This window comes from Dryas octopetala, chromosome 1 (genome assembly GCF_963921425.1).
Source record: "Dryas octopetala chromosome 1, drDryOcto1.1, whole genome shotgun sequence".
NCBI lineage: Eukaryota > Viridiplantae > Streptophyta > Magnoliopsida > Rosales > Rosaceae > Dryas > Dryas octopetala.
The window spans coordinates 10,953,556-10,976,619 of NC_141366.1; the positions used below are offsets into that span (position 1 = coordinate 10,953,556).

General features: G+C 33.7%; 4 protein-coding genes across 7 annotated transcripts; 2 read left to right on the plus strand and 2 right to left on the minus strand.

Moving 5' to 3' along the window:
• The first annotated feature begins 1,074 nt into the window (after positions 1-1,074).
• Positions 1,075-6,595, plus strand: NAC1 (NAC domain containing protein 1). Its single transcript, XM_086247882.1, has 3 exons — positions 1,075-1,432; positions 4,649-4,923; positions 5,818-6,595. The coding sequence occupies exons 1-3, from the start codon at positions 1,267-1,269 to the stop codon at positions 6,316-6,318; spliced, it is 942 nt and encodes a 313-aa protein (XP_086104008.1). The 5' UTR covers positions 1,075-1,266; the 3' UTR covers positions 6,319-6,595.
• Positions 6,596-9,538: 2,943 nt separating this feature from the next.
• On the minus strand, positions 9,539-11,286 carry PSBR (photosystem II subunit R). The gene is made up of 5 exons (XM_086248737.1): positions 11,052-11,286; positions 10,875-10,933; positions 10,415-10,470; positions 9,890-9,942; positions 9,539-9,804 (listed from the first exon to the last, which is right to left on the minus strand). The coding sequence occupies exons 1-5, from the start codon at positions 11,206-11,208 to the stop codon at positions 9,710-9,712; spliced, it is 420 nt and encodes a 139-aa protein (XP_086104863.1). The 5' UTR covers positions 11,209-11,286; the 3' UTR covers positions 9,539-9,709.
• Positions 11,232-15,305, minus strand: LOC147297761 (FAD/NAD(P)-binding oxidoreductase family protein). Of its 3 annotated transcripts, XM_086246019.1 has the most exons (10): positions 15,167-15,305; positions 14,966-15,065; positions 14,387-14,567; positions 13,739-13,814; positions 13,459-13,638; positions 13,171-13,268; positions 12,871-12,959; positions 12,572-12,745; positions 12,005-12,202; positions 11,232-11,372 (listed from the first exon to the last, which is right to left on the minus strand). In XM_086246019.1, exons 1-9 carry the CDS (start codon positions 15,207-15,209, stop codon positions 12,022-12,024), a joined length of 1,122 nt encoding a protein of 373 aa, XP_086102145.1. In that variant the 5' UTR covers positions 15,210-15,305; the 3' UTR covers positions 11,232-11,372; positions 12,005-12,021. The 3 variants fall into 3 exon arrangements, with proteins under 3 accessions (XP_086102145.1, XP_086102843.1, XP_086101741.1); XM_086246717.1 differs by lacking the exon at positions 11,232-11,372 and having other exon boundaries at positions 11,827-12,202; positions 14,387-14,562; XM_086245615.1 differs by lacking the exon at positions 11,232-11,372 and having other exon boundaries at positions 11,827-12,202.
• A 2,509-nt stretch (positions 15,306-17,814) lies between these two features.
• On the plus strand, positions 17,815-22,492 carry LOC147297762 (Protein kinase superfamily protein). Of its 2 annotated transcripts, none has more exons than XM_086248536.1 (7): positions 17,815-18,083; positions 18,610-18,774; positions 19,064-19,179; positions 19,324-19,534; positions 19,852-20,089; positions 21,115-21,265; positions 21,687-22,492. In XM_086248536.1, exons 2-7 carry the CDS (start codon positions 18,702-18,704, stop codon positions 22,095-22,097), a joined length of 1,200 nt encoding a protein of 399 aa, XP_086104662.1. In that variant the 5' UTR covers positions 17,815-18,083; positions 18,610-18,701; the 3' UTR covers positions 22,098-22,492. The 2 variants fall into 2 exon arrangements, with proteins under 2 accessions (XP_086104662.1, XP_086104671.1); XM_086248545.1 differs by having other exon boundaries at positions 18,618-18,774.
• The last annotated feature ends 572 nt before the right edge of the window (positions 22,493-23,064 follow it).

Consider the following 23,064-nt stretch of genomic DNA (forward strand, 5'->3'; position numbering starts at 1 on the left):
TCTATGCTATCTTTATTAGCCTTCCATTGCCCCTAATCTATCAACCCTCTTTATTGATCCAGTGTGCGAGTGTACTATTTACTTGCATGCTCCAAACTATTCATACAGTAGTAAGTGTCAGAATACTACTGTACATATCTACGTGCATATATAAATCCATGATAGTTAGTTTGGTTGAAGATTCAACCCTTTGTTTTGTTAGGCAACCAAACAAAGATGGAGATTCTAAGGTATACACATTTATGCTAAGATAACAAATAGAGATTGCAACTCATAGACCAATAAAAAGAAAAAAGGAATAGTCAAATCTGGAATGTGATGCCTAACATCCCGTTTTGATTGTAAGTACTGCGTCAACGATAATCTTGATTAACCTTTAATTATGTAGATTGTAGGAGTTAATTCCAGCATATCTTCCCAATTATTCGACCATTTTATTACGGCGCCAACAAATTAAAATTAAATATTTTCACTCTTATTAAAATCATTAACCATGCAACCATGTTCCTTCCTTGAAACTTGAAAGCACATCAAAATTCTTTATCATCATTCATTCATGTCCTTATTCTGTCCCTATCTTATATTTTATTAGTATATTTTTTTTTTATTATTATGTTTTAAAACAGATTCTTATTCTTTCATCTAAGGCCACCTTGAAAAGCCTATATCTATTAATGTAATCCAGCTTATGTACAACTAATCTGTAAAATACCTCAATTACATAGTTTTGGGCAAAAAAAGAAAATAAAATAACAAAGAATGCCATCACAGTGGGCCCACCTATTTTGAGATTGGCAGGTTCAGGTGCAGCTGCCAAGTGCCAAGTGCCAAGTGCCAAGTCTCTTCTGTATCCACAATTTTAATGTAAAGAAGAGAGGACCAAAAACTACGACTGAATTCCCCTAACCCCACCCCAATTATTAATGTACACATCAGCAGGTTGGCAGTGATTGGTTTGTCCATGTCACCATGACACGTATGCAAATTCCCTCTATTCCTAAAACTCTCTCTCTCTCTCTCTCTCTCTCTCTCTCTCTCTCCCCCTGTGTAACTTGTAATCTGTTCAAACCCTGCTTCTAGTTTTACACGGAAATACCAGTTGACTTACTACCCCCTTAATTTGTTTTTCCCTCTTATTTGTTTATATAAATACCCCCTAGCCACTTTCCTTCCTTGTTTGAGAACTGAGATCTCTCAGAAACAAAACATTAACCAGCTACTAGCTCCTTAATTATACATCCCAATTGTCCTCTCTCTCCCTCCAAGATGAGCAACATAAGCATGGTGGAGGCAAAGCTGCCACCAGGGTTTAGGTTCCATCCAAGAGATGAAGAGCTGGTGTGTGATTATTTGATGAAGAAGGTGTCTCACTCTGACTCCACACTTATGATTGAAGTTGATCTCAACAAGTGTGAACCTTGGGACATTCCTGGTCAGTAATTTCACTCTTTATATGATTTCTTTTGCATCAAGTTAATCATATACGTGCATAGCATATATAGTGATGCTTGAATATCATTGACATATAGCTAGCTAGAGATCGATCATCTCAATATTGTGATATATACCATTCTATTAAAAGCCTTCTATATAAAACATATTTGCATTCCAATATGCATATTAGCCCCTTCGTGTCATTGTGTTATGCTTTTTAATCATTTGTGAATTAAGTTTGCAATATATGGTTCTTGTCTTCTTGAAAATACACACAAACACACATCTTAACTGTTCTTCTCTGGCTGTGGATGAGGTGATAGCAACTGGACCGGCTATAATTACACACCATTAACAGTGGTGTGCTTGGAGCTGCCTTGCTCCATTTTCGTAATCGATATATAAAACAAAAAAGACGATTATAAGGGTGAACATCACAACTTGTGTTTAGTCAATATAAACAAAAATGGTTGAAACTTTCAGAAATATGATATAGTTTTTAAGGGAGTCCAGTTTGTTTGGGTTGTCATCGCTCCTCCACCAATTCACATACAGTGGACCAGTTATATATAATGTGTGACCAATGGAAAAGTGATGGTCCTTATATGTAAGCATGTTCACGCAATTATTAATTGTACACAAATTAAGTTGTTCACGTTTTCATCAGAAAAAATGGACAACTTGTTGATGCACTAGTCTATATACTATTTTGATAGGTTTCATATTAATTCGGAAGTATTTTAGAATATACCATTTACTAATAAGTAGAATAATATTCAAGTTGTTTGACGGATTCCCGGCATTAATTTCTATTTTCGCTTAGTTCTAATTGACTTTTAGCATTCCTTTTTCCTTTAAGTTTTGCTGGATTAAATAACTGCCACCTTTAGGTTTTGATTTTATATAAAGAGCCATAAGTCATAGGTTCATATATAGTTCATGCTTTGTAATTAAGGTATATATTCTCTCTCCAAATGCTTACTAAAAGTAACTAAACTAATTAGACATAACACAAATGGATTTGAATGTGTTGACTGTTGATGATAGTTAAGTTTATGTACTAAAGTATCACTCTTTTGTAGGATCTTCTTTTAGGTTGCAATCTCATATATATAGTAAATATCGTAATAAACTAGTCTCTAATTATGACAATAATTTGATCTTCTATCACTACTATAGTACTTCAACTAGCGTATTCTGTAGAGTTGACTCCTATATATACATTAGGAATAGATTGAAAACTGTGAGAGAGTTGATTTTTTGGCTTTGAATTTATAATTATTTGCCACCTAACAAAAATTTAACTTGTCAGTCGTTCATATATAGGTAAGAAATTTGAATCATACTTAATAGATGTATGGTTTATTATATTGTTTACACTGATCAATAATTGTCAGCCACACGTGCCTATGCGCATTTTTAATCTATATATATACATTCACATGTTATATATGTAACAGTTTTTCTTTCTATTTTTTTCCACCAAAGTATTCTTTTTTCTTATCACTTTGTGGGGGTCCTTGTATACTGTATGGGAGAGAATTATGGAAGCTAAATGGCCCCTACCACCATGTTTGATCAGGTGGAGAGAAAGCTACACAACAAGATGCTTTGAATCGTCCGGAAGCTCCAAAATATCTAAAGTAGTGAAGTTCATTCCCATTGGTCCTTTCTTAGTTTAATTTCCAATATAATACAAAAACTTCTTCTTCAATACTTTCTAAAGAAATAGACGTTTTTGGGTATACTCTCAACCAAAAGTTGTGACAGTGATTGTGATAACAAGCAAACCTCAAAGTCTGGTTAGCACCCCTTTGTGGCCACACGCGTGTATACAATCAGGTTGGAAGGAATTAAGCTTTCATATTCATCCTCACCCAAACCATTTAAGGCTTAGGCTTGTCACCATCAATATTCCCTAATCATATCTCCTTGATTTTTCAAACCAATCTTCTTCTTCAAACTTCTATGCTTTTTATCTAATCAAGAGCATACTAGCTGACAGAAATTTTCAGCTTTAGGCTTTAGCTAGCTAGAGGTTTGCTTTATGACAGGTGTCCACGCACATCAATCAAACGATGTACGTAGAATTGATCTATAATGAGACTTACACATAGGAGTAAGTGATAATTGTTCGCACATGTACGTATATGTCAATTGTTACTGTGCGTGGAAATTATATTCCACTTACACATAGGAGTAAGTGAACGACTAACAATCGTCCACTCACAAATCTCCAATTGTCTCATTTTTTTGACATATTTCAATTTCATATATTCATAAAAAAATGGACAGAAAAGTACAATTACTTAATTTACTTTATGCATATTCATGATCATGCCACAGTTAAAGCAAATGAACCTTTTTCAAAAATATATATATAAAAAGAAAAAAAAAACTTGTGTGACTTGGGCATTCTTGGCAGCTTACAACAATTTATGTTGAATAATTTGCCTTTAAGACTTAGATATTGACCCCTCAACTACATAATAGTTGGATATAGTTCAGCTATTTTAGCCATGGATATGATGATGAGTCATCACCAAAGCTTTTTTGTCGCCATGTGCTGGCTAGCTATCAAGAAGTCTTCGCTTGATATCACTGCATATATATAAAGTTGGGCATATTTAATTCTGACACAATCAGATTCGATCTGAAAATTAATTACCAAGTATACGAAAATATACATATTTTTATATAATTCGTAAATTCATTAATGCATGGCAAGGAAAAAGTCAGTGTAGGCTTGTAACTCACAAGGTGACCTTGTAACCAATTTTCTTCTTACTGTTTCAATCAGAGCACTATTGAATTGTTGACCAAAAGAGAATTATTGAGTTAATGTCTAGCTCCACTCTCATGCATGTTATTAGTTAATTTACTTATCCTCAATGTCGATCATAAAGTATATGAAATGATGAGACACTTTCATAGAAGGGTGGAACTTCATCGAACAATTTAATGAAGAAATTAAAACATCTAATTCAAAATTATGATTGATATTAAGTGAAAAGACACAAAATATTATATATTATAAGATAAAATTTTACATTCCAATGTAAAATAAGCTTGACAGCTTATGATGACACTTCCCATTTGCTGCAAGTAGTACATGCATGGATACATACATACATACATATATATCTACATGCATGCATCCATAGATGCATAACTACATGTATGAATGCATATTTATGAAAATGGGTGATGGCAGAAAGTGCATGTGTGGGAGGGAAGGAATGGTATTTCTACAGTCATCGTGATCGTAAGTATGCAACTGGGCTTCGAACAAACCGTGCAACTGCAACTGGGTACTGGAAGGCCACAGGAAAGGACAGGCCAATCCTTTGCAAGGGTACCCTTGTGGGCATGCGAAAGACCTTGGTCTTCTACCAAGGTAGGGCTCCCAAAGGAAGAAAGTCCGATTGGGTCATGCATGAATTTCGGCTCGAAGATCCCCTTGGTCCTCCTAATATCTCTTCTCTCAAGGTACATCCATTTGCACAAGTCATTTTTTTTTCCTCAGTTTTTAACAAGCTAGGAATGCTTTATTTTCACATACTGTGAAATTGATGCATGCGTGAATTAACGGTTAATGGTAAAAATTATTATAAACATACGTATGCTGGTATGCATATATCAACTTCAACATAATAAGTCGACTAATGTACGACTATATTTTATCGGTTTGATATTGATTCTCTGCTTATAGTACTTCTGATATTGATCTTGTGTTTATATTTGAAATTACATTATTTTATCGTTTAAAAATTAGGCAATTTGGGTTTAATTTTCTTTGGTAATATATATGCTGATCGAGAATTTTAAATGGATAATGGGGTGGCAACTGGCAAGTAAGTTTTCCATTATTTATAAGAAGAACTTTGACTTTCTGAAAATATGTTTCCTGCATATATACAGCCAAAGCCATATTTGTCCACTTGTCATGGCTAAAATTTGCAAATTTTATCATGATGGTATAGTAGCTGACCTAAGCAAGATCATTCTTAATATTATATGTAAACATCTGAGGAAAGTCTATGTATATTTGTTTGTCATCAGCTGTAATGCATTATATATAACTTAATTCAATATCTTATTTTATGTTCAACTTTGCTGAGATATATTTAGAGTCCAAAGCCTATGCCTAAGCACATGAAATTAATTAAGGGTGGCCAAGACCCTAGTTCTAAATTTCTAATCTATGAATTAATTGTATTAGCTAGTGGTGGCTAGTAGCTAATGGTTAATTAATATTTATATATATGTGTCATGCATATGTCATCTATTTCCGTTTTCATTAATCTTTTTTAAATTCTTCTCATCATATAGACATTAGCAAACATAATCCTTAATTCTTCTTTTATTGGCATGTATGTACAGGAAGATTGGGTTTTGTGTAGAGTGTTTTACAAAAACAGAGAAATTGCTGCCAAACTCAGCATGGGAAGCTGTTTTGATGACACAAGCTCTTCATCTCTTCCTGCATTGATGGACTCTTACATCAGTTTTGATGGCCAGACTCAGACCCATGTAGATAATCAGCATCATCATGAGTTTGAGCAAGTGCCCTGCTTCTCCATTTTCTCCCCAAACCAAACCAACCCAATTTTCACACACATTGACATCACTCAACATGTGGAACCAAACATACCCACCAAGAATAACCCAACCACATTTGAAGGGTTGCCAAATGTGACCACTTTTCTTGACCCTTTTTCATGTGACAAAAAGGTGCTCAAGGCTGTTTTGAGCCACCTTACCAAGATGGAAACCTACCCTAATACTTCCAAAGGCTTCTCACCAAGCTTAGGAGAAGGAACTACTTCAGAAAATTACCCATCTCACCAAGTGGGTATGCCCAACATTTGGAGTCACTACTGATTTTCTGTATGTAGATTCAAAAAAAAAAAAAAAAACGATATGTGATTGTTTGTAAAGAAGTTAATTAAGTTAGAAATATATATGCGTTCAATTTCTACATGTTAATTAGTAATTTGAACATGGTGAAGTATTGTTTTTTTTGTTTTGTTTTTTATTTTTATTTAGGGAAATGGGAGGAGAATAATTGGATTCTTCTTGAGAATGTAAGGAAATAGAGATAAATGTTTTATCACTAGAACTAAAAGTCACACGGTTATGTAATGCATTTGACTGCTAATTGTAGTTTCTAATATTCATGGGTAAATATTCCCTCGAAGGTTAGATAAAAGCATGGGAGGATTACGAATTTTTTCAAGGGTTACTTATTAATAACAATGTAATTAAATTAGATATAGGTTATGTTGTATTGAATTTAATAATCTTAGAGTTAATATATTTACTCACCAAATATTGTGTCAATATCTAAGTTATTATATCTTACCTTCTTACTAGTTATAAATAAATGAATGTCAAATTGAGTCTTGATCGTCACATTATTGGATTAACAGAATTGATAAATAAATTTGGCAAATGTAACACTACTCTTCTGTATTATGCAACCCAAAAATGAAAAAACTGAAAACTACTGCAATGCGTAGGAAAGTTGGGCCTAGGTCTTCCTAATTTGTTTTCAATGTCTTGTTTTTTTTTTATTCATATCATCATATACATATATAAATCCTTTGTACTTTTGAATAATCAACATGGCTGTCTTAATTAGTCGGTGGTGATGGTACCTAGTGATTATTATTTGCAGGTTCCATCCTACTCGATGACAAATAAGTTATTAATAAACTAAAAAGAAAAGGACAAAGAAGTTATTAATAAACTAAAATGAAAAAGACAAAATAGTTACTAATATTTTAAAAGCTCCATTGACTTTATGTACTAAATTATAATATTTTTTCATTTCAACTACTAAAATATTTATGTCATTTCACTTTAAGTACTAAATTTCAGTTTAGATACCAACTTTAAAAAAACATGGTTATATCGAACTATGACTGTCTAATAGTCATAACTTTTTTATTAATTTATTGTTTTTTCAATATTTGCAAGGCTTAAACTTTAATATTTAGTTTTTGGGTTATAGGACTTCATCCTCCAAACCTAAATCAAAAGTATGAAATCCTTAAAAATTTTGATTTTTTATAAATTTTAAATAGTCATAACTGTGACTGTTCGACAATTACAACTGTAACTGTTCTACAGTCACAACTATATAACAAACTGATTTGTGACCTAATTCAAAATGTTTTACTCTAGGTTAGTACCTAAACTAAAAAAAATTAGTATCTTGCTACTTTATTAAAAAATTATTGATATTTGATATTTAATCCTAATTTTGTATATCTTAAAAAATTATTTATACTTTCTCACACAAACAGAAGATTGTTTATATTTTGATATCATTAAAATTGAAATTTTGGAATATGATGAAGTGACACTTGGAACATTTTCCTTTACCTTTAATTTTTTTTTTTGTTCTTTGTTCTTTTTTCTATTTTTTATTTTTATTTTTGAAGGAAAATAAATCTCCACGTGGCTAGAGGATAAATTGACAAACATAACACAACAACCAAAGGATTCTTCTGTCTTATTTATAGATTTTGTTACCGTCTCTTTCCCTCTATAAAACTACTAAGGAAGTGAGAGCGAAAACACAATCCTTGTGAGCTCAGCACAAGGATTCGCTGACAAAATTTCAATTCCTAAGGCAGCATTTGATTCTTCTATTGGAGAGAAATTAAAATATGCCTATCAGTGAGAATCCAAATAAACTTGCCAAAAATAAAAAATAAAAAAAACTAGATAAGCTCCATTAATTTAGGGAGCATGGATATATTTAGTTCGGTACTCTGATAGATACGTACCGATTTTTTTTTTAAAAAAAAAATATAAGGAAGGGGGATTTGAATTTGGGACACTCTCAACAGTGCAGAGAAAAATACTTTTAACAAACAGTTAGTTGGTAAATACCGTAAATGCCAAATTTAAAATAAGAGTGCAAAGTGTAAAATTAGAGAAAATAGTTAGAAAAAATAAGTGGGATAATGAAAGCATTAAGGGTATTATTGGGATTTTCTGGAATAGATTAAGTTTTTTTTTTTTTTTTTTTTCAGTCATGGAATAGATTAAGTTTTAAACAATGAATTAAATTTCAGATTTCGAGGGTTCAAAAATATAAAATTTTGAAAAAAATTTCGATTTCGTTAAAAGTTTTAACAAAATTTTGATAATTTTGTTTTGGTAATATTTTGAAACCTCAAAAAAATGGAAATTTTTTAAAAAATTTAAGTAAATTTTTGAAATTTAATTCCATGGTTTTAAATACAAAAAGAAAATTACTGTATTACAAAAAATGTTTACATAAAATAAAAGGTTAAATACAAAAATAGTGCATGAACTTTACAGTGAATCTTAATTTAGTCCACTAACTATAAAAAGTATCAATTTATTCCACGAACTTTTCAAGTTGTACCAAAGAAGTACAAACGTTAACTTTTATCGAAAAATTTAACGAAAATTGGTCATGTGCACAACAAGTGATCACATTTTTAGGGGCATTTCAGTCCGTTCATCACATTTTTATGTGACTGATTCCGTTAATTTTTGGATGAAAGTTAACGTTTGTATTGCTTTGGAACGACTTAAAAAATTTGTGGACCAAATTAATATTTTTTTATAGTTAGTGGACCAAATTAAAAATTAATATAAATTTCATGGACCATTTTTGTATTTATCCCTAAAATAAAAAAAGTTTGGGAACATTGCAATTTGCAACGACAAGAAAACAAAGCCCGTGAAGAATGAAGGTCCACCACCATCATTGATCAGGCCTCGTATCCTCAAAATTGAAGACTTGGTGACAGGCTTCACAATTAGAGTTCTTGTGTTGGTTAAAGAAAGAGTGCATGCTTTGCATGACCATTTTAATATTTTATTGTATGCGCATTCAATTCATTCACAGTCCCAAAGTTATGTATGCATTCTTCTTACAAGTCATTTGTGCAGGTCTGGCCTGTGAATCAGTGATATATGCATTAACTGCACAAATCTATAGTATTATGCATGGACCAATTAATGTACTTACCCACCAAATTCAATCCCATTAACCCCTCCCTCTTCCAACTAAATAAACAAACAAATGATGAATAAATGCAAAAGATAGAAGAAGAAGTTGATCAGAGAATATTACAGGCAACATCAAATTGAATCCATGCCAAAACATTACAATTAAAGTTTGCACACACAGTAATTCTTTAATGTTCTTGTTTAGGACAGCTAGTTGGGATAGGCTACAATATTTAACAGCACATAAATTACAACATCAACAGAGGATTAATTGATTCTACTGTGACAAAGCACTTGTGTTGTAGACAAGAAGAGCACCCCCTGCAAGAATGCCAACTAGGGTAACAGCCCAGATGGCCAAGCCAGTAATACCTGCAATTCATGCATATATATTATTACTTAGTTATGTTCAATTTAATTCACCTCCCAAAATATTAGTATATTAATAGTTGCTTACCACCAGCATAGACATCACCAGTTGGGGACCATTCATCAGTGTTATAGATGGGACTGCATATCAATCAGCAGAAATTAACTTAGCAATTGATTGCATGCAGTAGTTTGAAGATTACAAGTTTATAACAATTAAAAGGATAGTCCTTCTCAACCAACAAAGACTTCATTTTTTATATATTGTCAATGCAGAAAAGTTTTACAGAGTCAGTATAAAATTCTAATTGTTTGAAAATTAAATTGAGAACAATTTTCGAGTCTCACAACCAGTCTAGCATAAATATTGTGCCACATGAATTTAAGGCGTGTGATTATTTTCCAGTCAATTTATGATAATTCAAGTCTACCATCATGTTTATGTAAATTAAAGGGTGCCAATGAATTAAAATAGTATTATAAGAATTTTAGACATGCAAATTTTAACCCTTTCCCAAAACAAGGAGAATCTAAATTCAAGAGTAAAAGCAAACAGAATAGTGAAAATTAATGAAGAATCACACATGATATGGCGTATTAAATGAAGTTGTACCTGTATCCATCAACATTAGCACCATATTTGTCTACATACTGGTAGACACCCTTTCCCTGAACCAAGTTTAAAGTTCAAAAAATTACAAGCAGATTGGATATATGTCAGAAGGTTAAAGTGTAACAAGTAATCAAGCATCTAATGAAAAAAGTTTTGAACAGGGCAGTCGTAACACGACCACCAAGTGCTATGACACCATGTGTTCTATATGTTTTAAAAGACTCTAAATTTTACTTGAAATAAACACACATGCGAGTAATCAATGGAGATCGAGCCATACTCGTGGCACGACTATAATCTAATATGCATGCCCTTAATTATGCACATGAAATAAAATATAAAAACCACCATATCTGCAATTAGTTGTCTTAATTTATAAAAGGCCTCAAAAGCTTTGCTGGGTACGTAGTGAATATATATATATATGAATGGTAGCAAAAAAGACCAAATAATTAATTACCCTAGGCTTCCTCCCGGAGGCATCAACGCCATTCCTCAAGTTCATGCCACCACCGGTTCCTGCAGCACATACATGCATTTTATTTGTTATCAAAATCAAACCCAGAATTCTATGTATGTATATTTATCAAACAGTTGATGTGCATGCAAATTAAGGCAGGTCTCTGCGCATACATACCATAGGGCGTTTCAGTCTTGATCTTCTTGACACCACTGGCTTGCACCTTGAATGAAGATGAACTCCTGGAAAGAGAGGGGAGGCCTCTCACTGCTGACTTCTCAACAGTGAAAGGAGATGGTTTGAGGCTCACTGAAGCCATAACTGAGGCTGCCATTTACAGTTTACTCAGGCTGCTGCTGCTGCTGCTGCTTCTGCTTCTGCTTCTTTGTTGATTGTTTATCGCGTGGTGTGTGGCTTCTAAGTTCTTGAATAATAATCACAGTGACCATGGAGAAGTGATTGCTGTGGTGACACGTGGCACTGCTTCTGTGGTTGGTTCTGGATATGATATTTCAAACATTATCATTTATCAAAGTGGGAAGAATGTTTTCTATTAATTCTATTGGAGACATGCAAATCCACGAGCCTATCTTGTATCGTGACACGTGGACATGCAAATCCACGAGACTTGAATTGTCCACTACTACATTTTTTTTCTTAATTCTTCTAATTCTTTAGTAGATGATTATAAGTTATAACTTATGCATGAGATCTCTTTTTCTTGTTTATCTTTAGAGAGAATTCGAATTTGAGACGTTTTTCAATATAGTAGTGAGAAAAATCACTCACTATAAGCTAATTCGTATGAATTACAAAACTCTTAAATTTCACACAATAGAGTGGGAAAGTACATTGGTGGAGCGCAAATAGCTCCCATTAATTTTGGATACTAAAATCATAAGAACATGAAATCACAGATATCGATTTATTCCTTTTACAAAAAGAATTTGAGTTGAACTTGAATATTTCTTCCTCTATAGCTCATAACTTCATATTGAACACCAAATTCATAAAATTGAGTTGCATAGCAATTTGCTTACAACTTTGAGATTATTTTTCCAAGTAGAGTCAAATCAAATTACACACTTCAGCAATAAGTACCAAATACAAAAGAAAAGAAAGCAAATTACTTGTTAAACTCATAACACTATGATTGCCATAAGGAGCTGAGGATCTCTGTAAGCTTTGAAGCTGCAGCCATGCCACTAACTATAGCACCTTCAACATTGGGACTAACACAGAAATCACCACAGATGGCAAGCCTCTTGTTCCCATCCCAAAGGCATCTCTCCTCTCTGGCTATGCTTGTAGCTGGAAAAGCACTTCCCCTATAAACAAAACCCAAAAGTTATCACATAGCCTTTACAGCACTGTAGAGCAGCAAGATGAATTCAAATTAACTCGAAAGAAGTTTTTACGGCACCATCTAATGGAATGTAACTAAGTGGTTATAAATTCTCACCACCTAAATCAAAATCCAAATTATAACCAACCCAGAAAGGGATAGAGAGGCATGATCATTCAGGCTCATTCAGCCTGAAAATGGAGGTAAAATTTGGCCTGGACCGTCTTTTCAGCCTAATATTTAGTCACCATATTGAACTGAATGGCCTGAGCTCAAACAGTTCTTTTATTTATATTTTTGTATCTTATCTGTCAGCTAGCACTAGAACTTTGACTCTAGAATACATACTAACCATCTATGAGCTTTCCTGAAGAAGGGCTGCGAAATATTAAATCCCAGGCTTTGCAATTCTTGGAATAGTTCTTCAGCCACTTTTGTCAATATTGCATCTGAAGGTTTCTGAAGTCCAGTTTGAGCAATTATCCTCTGAGCATACTCCATTGTTGAAAGCAAAATCCATCGCTCACTTTATAAACACAAAAAGAAAAAAGAAAAAAGAAAAAAGACAGAAGATAGAAGATAGAAATGATAACACACATTGAAAATAAAAATAAACTAAAACAGAGGTTGATCATTATATGTCAGGAATACCTAGAGGTAGAACGGCCAGGCTTGCTGCTGTCACAATGAGCCCAGCTTAAAACTTCAGAATTTCTGATTGAGAACCCTTTAAAGGGTATCTGAGTCAGAGATTAGGCACCAGGGTCACCCCATGTAAAATAAATGTTCATTCAAATATATGATAACATGCAACCCGTTAAAGGTAACATGAAGCCTAAACCAAGCATCCCAAGAGAAAAGAAGGATGATGAAACATGTAGAGTTTTATGGCTCAACAAAGTTTGCAGGTGACTATATAGTTTACTTATGGATGCACAATAAATATCTTACTGATGACAGAGGCTCTGCAAATGCTATCATGAGAGCAAAGCACGGGCGAACAGGAATATCTTTTAACTTAACTGCCAGCTCTGGAACTAAATTAAAATCTGCAAAGATCACAAATGGTTAGGATGCACTTATGTTATTCTTCAGCAACAGTAGCTGTATCAAGCATTGCCACTTAATAGTTAATACATAGTCCTTGGTTGTGAAAAGAAAAATAGGTTCTTACACACAAAATACTGTAGACATTTATCTACGAGTAAACAAAAAGAACTTGAAGGAGAACATTCATACCAAGAGGTGGTGGTCTTCCTGTAACACTTGTAAACCTGGGTGAAACTATGGTTTTGTCTGTTGCAACCACTCCCTTAAACTGACCAAGATTTTGTCCGTCCAAACCCATCAATGACCACAAATTTTCATCCTCTAGCCACTCCAATCTCCCGACACTCACCCCAAACTTACTTTCCACTCCTAAAGAAAATAGAGTACAAAATAAATAAGCAATTTTTAAGTACACATTCAACCTCGAATGGAAATCATTCCAATGGAAAGACAGTAGAATAAAACATACCAGGCTCACGGCATAATGCTCTACATACAGAATTCATGCCTGGGATACCCACATATCTCTTACTTATTAATCCTTCCTAAATGAAATTGATATTCAGAAAAAAAAATATATATATATATATATCTCCAAACAAAAGACAATCACACGCATACATGTAGGTGCCCTTATGTTATAATTTTGCAGTCAATCCACTATAGCATTAGTTAGATTGCTACACAATATAATATATATCGTATGTTCTGTCATTTCAAAATATAATATAATTAAGGTTTTGGTAAGGTTGGCAGAGATGACATGTCTCAGAGATAAAATGGATTATGGAAGGCTCTGCAGAAAATTAACAATAGCCACAGCAATGATTAAATTATGAAGAAAACAACAAGTTAAAAAGAATGTCATAGAGCAAATTAATATCCACAAAGCCCATATTAGTACAGTTTGGAGTCAACTTAACACAAATGCTAAAAACACACAGTAATAAATCAAACATAGCCCCTGACCTGGGGCTTGGGGCTAGGAAGTGGAGAGAGGGATTAATGATTTTATTCAACATGAAGCATGGTATCAATGAGTTAGCCTATTTCACAAATGAAATATGTTGCCAAGCATTATAAAACATGTTTGTTGATTAAAGCAATACTCGCATACCTGTTCTGGGTCAACAAATTTGTTGGAAGCACGATCAAAACACCCAATTTTCTCTTTCCAGCAAGCAACAAGATCCTTTGATTCCCACTCACAAACAAGACCCAGAATCTCGGTGTTGTTGGCATTGAAAAATGGAGCACCATGGTCAAACAATAGCTCCCTCCCATCTTCAACAACTTCTCTATACGAAAAAAGGATAACATAACTAAATTTGTAGTGACTGAAAGGAAAAAACTCATATTTTACAACTCCTTCCCACATTTAATAGCTTCGCCATTTGAATTTCCAAATAACACCAAAATCATAAGAAATGCTAAATGTAATACAAGTTTTACAAATTTTAGTTTTCAATGGTCTAATTTTATTATAAAGAATCAAATTATAAAGGGATTCAAACTTGTAATATTATTCTGTGTGCCCAAATATTCTCATTAACCAAACAGAGCAAATATAATAAGCAAAACCCATTTCTGATAAATTATGACATTTAAATAACATATAATTAAAATCAACTGCACATTTCAGCCCTCAATTATGTGAAAAGTTTTAGAAAAAATGGATGCAGAACAAGAAAGAGACCTTCTTTGAGACATGCGGCCACCAGGGCCTCTGGCAGACTCGAACAAAGTGACAGACACTCCATTTCTGGCAAGACTTGAAGCACACACTGCTCCTGAAACTACGTATTGAATTTTAACAAAAACCCCATTGATCAGATATATTTTAATAAAAATAAATAAAAATTAAGGGAAACCAGCAAAAGGGGTTTTGATGGCTCACTTCCACTTCCCACAACTGCAACCTTGGCGCTTTTCATAATCATATGTTGTCTGTCTCTTCTTCTGTTCTGTTCTGTTCTGCTCTTTCCTTCCGACCGTCGGTTCAGTTCAGTGTGTATGACTCAGCTGACAACTGAGAAGTGAGAACTTCGAAGAAGAGAGATATAGCCCCGCTTCCCGGCACAAAAAAGTGGTAGTTGGTAGTTTCGCATGGATTGGGCTGGGCCCAACACGTTATATTGGGCCGGACTATTATATCGTTGCGGATTGATTCAAGCCTGATCTTGCGGGTCGTTGACGGGAAACGGGCTCAATTGAACGGCCAACCACTCTGTTTGGGTATTTTAACAATTTTTAATTTTTAATTTTTAATTTTTCTAAATAATGACTTTATTTTTAATATTTTAGTTATTGTAAGCAAAAGGATAATAGTTTTGACATCACATTAACGTCACATAGTATTATAGTCATATAACAAAATTTCTCAAAACAAGACACCAAGTCATTTTGTTTTTAATATAATGCATACCATGTCATTCAAAGTTGACATCAATATCAAAATGTGAACACCATAACTCTCATTTTAAGAAAAGAGAAGCCTAGAGTTTTTCTTATTTATTAACCATTTTTTATGGTGAGAATTTATTATCCCTATTCAGGGAAAGTCTTCGTGAAACCCACTAGGAGTCGGGACATAATTATTTGTCATTATTTTCTAATTAGGACTTAAGACCATTGGTACTGTGTACGGATAAATACTTTCTAACACAACCTAATTATAGAATAATGTCTTGACCAAAAAACAAAACAAAAGAATAGTGTCTTTTTTTGTTTTTTTGGGTAAAACAAAATAATAGTGTCAAGCAGACTTTCTAGGAGAACAAAATCGAAATGTGTGAACGCGGATTCACTAAGGTCCACTAGAACGTAGTTGAAGTATTGAACGAATTATCCATCGTTAATTATTTAGTTTTATAAATTTGAATAAAATAACTATGATAAGAAAACAGCTCATTCCCATTCATTAATATTTCTATAATTATGTTAAATTACATAACCCATTAAATTATTATAAACTTGATTGAACTCTTAATTTATTTTAGTCATAAACTCATAACCCAGTAAAAATGAATAGGGGAATATTTCAAGTTCAAGATCTCACTCGTGTAATTTGCTTGTAATTGTAGGTTTTAAAGATTTTATTTTCAATGAGTAAGTGAATTATGGAGTTCTATTTGGAACAAATTATAATTTAATTGATTTGTATAATATTTATAGAAAAGAGAAATTACAGATTTGGTCCATTTATTTTATACCTAGTTCAATTTTGGTCCACAATCTTTTTTAAGTTCTGTTTTGGTCCACTAATTGTTTCATTTATTCAATAAAGGTCCAGATTTGTGACTTTAAATCCTTTGGGTTGTGTTTTCTTCAATTATAATTGAAGTATAAGTTATATTTTATCATTCCTTAGTCATAAAAACAAATTTGGAGAATTATAATCTAAGAGAATTGAGATTAGGTGAAATTTGAAAAATTGGCAGTTTCAGATACCCTACTTTGGGGTCAATTATCTTGAGTTTTAGTACTTCAATTTGAATGATCTTTATATGTTTGTAAAGAAGAAATGCATAGCTTTAAAATAAGTATATATTTGCTGAATTTGGGTGAGATTTGATAGGATAAAAGACAGACCAAATTTGAGAAAACAAATCTGGACCTTTATTGAACAAGTGAAATAATTAGTGGATCAAAACAGAACTTAAAAAAATTATGTACCAAAATTGAACTAGGTATAAAATAATTGGACTAAATCTGCAATTTCCTGTTATAGAAAAAAAAGGAAAAGAAGCAGAAATGCCAGAAAATTGAAGGAGACGCAGTAATCAAAGCGTGAGAGTGACAAGCAAGTGACGACTGGCCGACTGGGTCGCGGTGACGTTGAAGCTTGACTTTTTGACAAGTTCCATTGATCCATTCTACATTTGTACTCTTAACAAGCGAGTGGTTTAGTCTACGCGCCACTTATCTTACTTCAACTCCTATTCCTCCAATCTATATATAAAACCCAGCTACTTCAACATGTCATATTTTAGAGGAAATTACAGATTTAGTCCAGTTATTTTATACCTAGTTCAATTTTGGTCCACAATCTTTTTTTAGTTCTGTTTTGGTCCACTAATTGTTTCACTTGTTCAATAAAGGTCCAGATTTGTTTTCTCAAATTTGGCCTATTTTTTACCCTATCAAATCTCACCCAAATTCAGCAAATATATACTTATTTTAAAGCTATGCATTTCTTCTTTACAACCATATAAAGATCATTCAAATTGGAGTTCTAAAACTCAAGATAATTGACCCTAAAGTAGGGTACCCAAAACTGCCAATTTTTCAAATTTCACCAAATCTCAATTCTCTTAGATTATAATACTCCAAATTTGTTTTTATGACTAAGAAATGATGAAATATAACTTATACTTCAATTATAATTGAAGAAAACACAACCCAAAAGATTTAAAGTCACAAATCTGGACCTTTATTGAACAAATGAAACAATTAGTGGACCAAAACAGAACTTAAAAAAGATCGTGGACCAAAATTGAACTAGGTATAAAATAAGTGGACCAAATCTGTAATTTCCTCCATATTTTATATGGTGGGGTTTGTAGCCTTTGGCTTATTTTATGAAGTAAGTCTCAGCCTGGCAGATCACAATTCACACATAAAGAGAGAAAATTCAAAGGGGGCGTACGCAAACCATTGTAGACTTTGCCGAGACTACTACTGCCTTGTCCCTTCCCATTCACATTAATTCACAAAGCCCAAACTTTGGTTTTTATTTCTCTCCTCCAAAACCCATTATTCTCTTAACCAGCAAGAAGCCAACAACTCTCTCTTTCCGTCTCTGAGCACCTGAGGTAGTTTTCTCTTCTGGGTCTTTTTCAATTTTCTCTCTTTTATAGTTATTTTGTTGCCCTTTGCTTGCTTTGAGTTTCTTAGTTCTGGATAAGTCTGTAACTTACCAAGGTGATTTTTTGTTGTGTTTTGTTCAACCTGTCTTTATTCTCCTGTTGAGCTTGTTTTGTTTTTGGCTTTTGGTTAACTTTTAGTTTTGTTTAATGTTAATGATCGTACCCTTTGATTAAATTGACTGATTCAAAACCAAAATTCAAAGAAAGACCCCATGATGAGTGTTCTTCATCCGGGTCTTTATCTAGTTAATATCATCGGTTCATCATAAACAACCCAATTGATTTTTTTTGCACTGTTTTGCTGGTTTCTAAATAAATAAGAATTTTGGAGTCAATGCAGGCTTCATTATCTGTATTGGATTACAAATAATAAACAGGAGTTGGAAGAAAATTTACATCCTACTCAAATCCTTTGATACTGCATTTGCATACAATTGTGCTTTTGGAAACAGGTGTTCTTACAATGGTTCAGTTTGGCAGGTCTTGAAGTGGTTTTGTTTGAAGCATTTGTTGACTGTTGATCTTGAAAGCGTGGTAACCGGTAACTGCTATATCATACCAGTAATGACTTGTTTTTCCTGGTTACTCGGTAGGAGGTTGGGCTCATCAAGAAAACTCGGTTTTGATGTTGATGAAGGTAAGCTGCAACTCTGATCACAGTAATGATAGTGAAGCATGAGAAATGTTCTGGACAGATTATTTTTTCTACAAAATACTTCCATTTTGGGATCGATATACTAGAGCTACCAAAAGTTTTCTCAATGGGATCTATTTTGGTGCCTGTAGCATTACTCTTCTGATATTATTTGTTCATTGACAAAGTCATAAACCCAAAATAAGATACTCTTCTTTTGACTTCAAATGTCCCAAAGTATTTTTTTTCATGCCTACCCATAAGTTTCTAAATAGGTTTTTTCCGTGAACAGATGTTTTTGGCATTCATGATGTTGAACTATACACTTACAAAGAGTTGAGAATTGCAACTGAAGATTTTAGTCCTGCCAATAAAATCGGGGAAGGCGGTTTTGGTTCTGTCTATAAGGTATCTGTAGATATTGCTTATTTTAACATCCGTTTTTGTATATAGCTTATTTTATCATTGGCTAATTAGTATCATAATTGATATATTCTTTCTCCCTTGTGAGTTGTGAATGACACCTATTTGAATTGCAATTGTGGATATTAGGGGACACTTAGAGATGGAAAAATTGCTGCTATAAAAGTTCTTTCAGCTGAATCAAAGCAAGGGTTGAAGGAGTTTTTGACTGAGATTGATGTGATCTCAAAAATAGAGCATGAAAATCTAGTTAAGCTCTATGGCTGTTGTGTTGAAGAAAACCAAAGAATTTTGGTCTACAACTACCTCGAGAATAATAGTCTTGCACAAACTCTGATTGGTAATTATACAGCCTTGTTCTTGACTCTTGAGCTTCCTTGCTGGTGTTTAAAAGTGAGTGTTCGTGTGTGACATGTGTCCATGCATGTTATCTACTGTGCTTGGTATCATAAAGGAGTAATTCCATGCAATGATGCAAATAGTTTTCAGAAATTATGTTAAGTACATAGTTCTATTTTCTTGCCTTATATAGTATGAGTTGTGCATTTTCTGTTATCTTACGTCCAGTGATCTTTTGCCATTAGAACTGAAATTGTCCTTGTCTGATATCAGTTTGTTTATTCTTGTGATTCATGTCCTTAAACTATTTCATTTCAGGTGGAGGTCACAGTAGTATCCAGTTTAGTTGGCGAACACGGCGTGGAATATGCATCGGGATTGCATGTGGGCTTGCCTTCCTTCATGAGGAAGTACGTCCACATATTATTCACAGAGATATCAAAGCAAGCAATATTTTGCTTGACAAAGATCTGATGCCTAAAATTGCAGATTTTGGTCTTGCAAAACTTATCCCCCCCAACATGACTCATGTTAGCACACGTGTGGCAGGAACAATGTAAGCTGTGAATTGTGATCTTTCTCTTTCCCTTTAGAACTGGGCAATTGATATTCAAATCTTTTTTTTTGTTTCAGAACTACAAATTTTTTCTTTTCAGGAAAACAAAATTCATATTGACAATAAATTTAGAAACTTGATCATGACATTGTTTTACATACTTTGTGTTTACACTTGTGGATCACATAAATGATAAAACAGTGGTCAGTTAGAAATCAATAAATCTATAGTCCCATACACAATATGTATAAATGAAAACTCATCTTGTTCACATTGTCCCATTTATTCCACTTTTTGGCTTTCTGGAGTGAATAGGACTTCTGAGTAGTTAACATTCTATATCATTTTTAGATAGCAACAATAACAGATTCTACTGGTGTATCTGTTGGGTGAATGATGCTCTGCCTTTGGTATGTATGGCAAGTAGATGCTATCATCATTAGTAAAAGTAGGCTTGAATGTATTTATGTGTACATGAAGTACTGAACTCCAGTAGGTTTAGTCATTTGCTTCAACTTCCCCACAAACTAGTCTTACTATCAGAACAGGGGTTTAAGCATATGGTAATTGTCTGGTGCCGCTAAGCTTGAGTAGATCCTCTTAAAGGAACTCTGCAGAATTCCTCTCGAATAAACTCTTAACTTTAATATTCAATTACACAGTAATCAAAACCTCTCTCTTTCTCTCTCAGCATTGGATCTTTGTCTGGTGCTACTTGAGCGAAGTTGTCCCATAGGAACTCTGCATTGTCCCTCTTGAATAAGCTGTTAACATTAATAATCACTTACCAAAGTAATTAAAATCTCTCTCTTTATCTATGCTTTGGGTTTTTGTCTGGTGATGCTAAGCTTGAGTAAACTGTCCCAAAGGGACTGTTCATTGTCTCTCTCTCTCTCTCTCTCTCTCTCTCTCTCTCTCTCTCTCTCCATTTATATCTTCCTTTGGATGTATCCCTATCTTTTTGTTGCTCTATCTTAATCCAAATATTTACTATCGTGTAATTACATCTATATTTGTTGTTTTAGAGGTTATTTGGCACCAGAGTACGCAATACGAGGGCAATTGACAAGGAAAGCAGATGTTTATAGTTTTGGGGTCCTCCTTGTGGAAATAGTCAGCGGCAGATGTAATACAAATACACGACTACCAATCGAAGATCAGTATCTTCTTGAAAGGGTATGAATTTCAGATTTATTCTGTCCTCACAAGCATTTTCTTCTATTTGTTGAAAATTTTAAATAAAGAAAACATTGAATGGAAATTGCATGTATAATACTCATATATGATTGGATGAAATTGCTTTGTTATTTCCCAGTTACTACACTTTTGTTTCTTGAGCTATTATGAAGAAAATTATAGAGTCAAGGAACAAAACCGTTATGACTGAAATGATCACTGTAATTTGGGTATAACTAAACTTTAACTTTCTGTTGTCATTGTTTTTTCTATTGGTCTTTGACATACTGGACTTACACTGATAAGGCTTCAGAAGTATTAAACATTCTTAGTTCTTTCACGTTATTTGGTGAGGGTGTTGCTGGAAAATTTTGTACAAATGTTTAGGCACATCAGTGACTGGTGCATTCTTCTGTTGCAGACATGGCAACTCTATGAACAGAGGGAGCTTGTGGGGCTGGTGGATACATCATTGGATGGGGATTTTGATGCAGAGGAGGCTTGTAGATTCTTAAAGATTGGTCTTCTCTGCACCCAAGACACCCCGAAGCTCAGGCCATCCATGTCAACCGTGGTGAAAATGCTAAAAGGTCAGAAGGGTGTTGACGATGAAAAGATAACAAAGCCAGGCTTGATATCTGATTTCATGGACCTCAAAGTAAGAGTCCCTCAGAATAGTAAGCCTAGCACAAAGGCTACTGTGTCTTCCTATAATGTGTCTTCCTATAATGCGTCCTCTGGTTCAGACAACCAGGACATGTCAACCTTGTCATCAGATGCCTCAGCTGCTGCTACTACTACGACCTTCAGCTTCAGCTTCAGAACCATATGACTGGAGTAGTTACAAGTTGCATACCAAATTTGTAGATTTGATTTTTTTTTTTTTTTTTATCACCCTATGTAGGTTTTTGCAGCTTATTGTCTTGTGTAAATTGTATAATTGTGCTTCTTTTTTTCTCTTTTTTTTGTTCCCGCTAGACCTTTCTAGGTCTAGCCGGAGTTACTCCGTCCGTTGTAAATGGATCGGGCTTGGTGATTCAAAGAAATTTTTCCAGGTGTCGTCAAACCCTCTCCTACCACCCACACATAAACATACCCAATATATTATTGGAATGATGTAAGTGTAATAGACCTACCACAATACGACAACAGTTTGATTCTTATTTTTCTCCATTCATTCTCTTAAATTCAAAAAAATAAAATTATCCCAATACATGGTGTTCTTTATTGATCACAATGATTTCATTTGATGATATAGGGCTTGGTATGGCCGCACATTGCTTATACCCGTAGGCAGTAATGAGGGAACACGTGTCCCACCTAATTCTGTTAAAATATGAGGTTGTACATGAATCTTACAATATCAAAAATCTCATCTTATGTGACAATGAGAGAGTTGGAAAAATAGTTGGGTTTTTGATTCTTTCCCATTCCCAGATTACACAAGTAAAAAAAATTGGCAATAATTAATAAAGTTGTCTATGTTTATTCATTCCCTTTCACATCACATTGGTCCAATGTTGACAATAAAACCAAAGTAAAAAAGTAGGAAAACTAATAGTAGGTGTGACAATTAAATTTATTGAATTGAAGTTGTAAAAAACATGCAAGTGGCAGCAAGTAGCACTAGTAGAAGAAGGTGTATGTGGTTTTTTTTTTTTTTTTCATTAATGAAAGAGCAAAGAATTGAGTGGCCAAAAAAAAAGGAGAGCAAAGAATTGGCCAAAAAAAAAAAAGGAGAACTAAAGAAATTAAAAATAGTGGTGAGTTGGTGACTGGTAAGAGAGGGTCCCACAGCA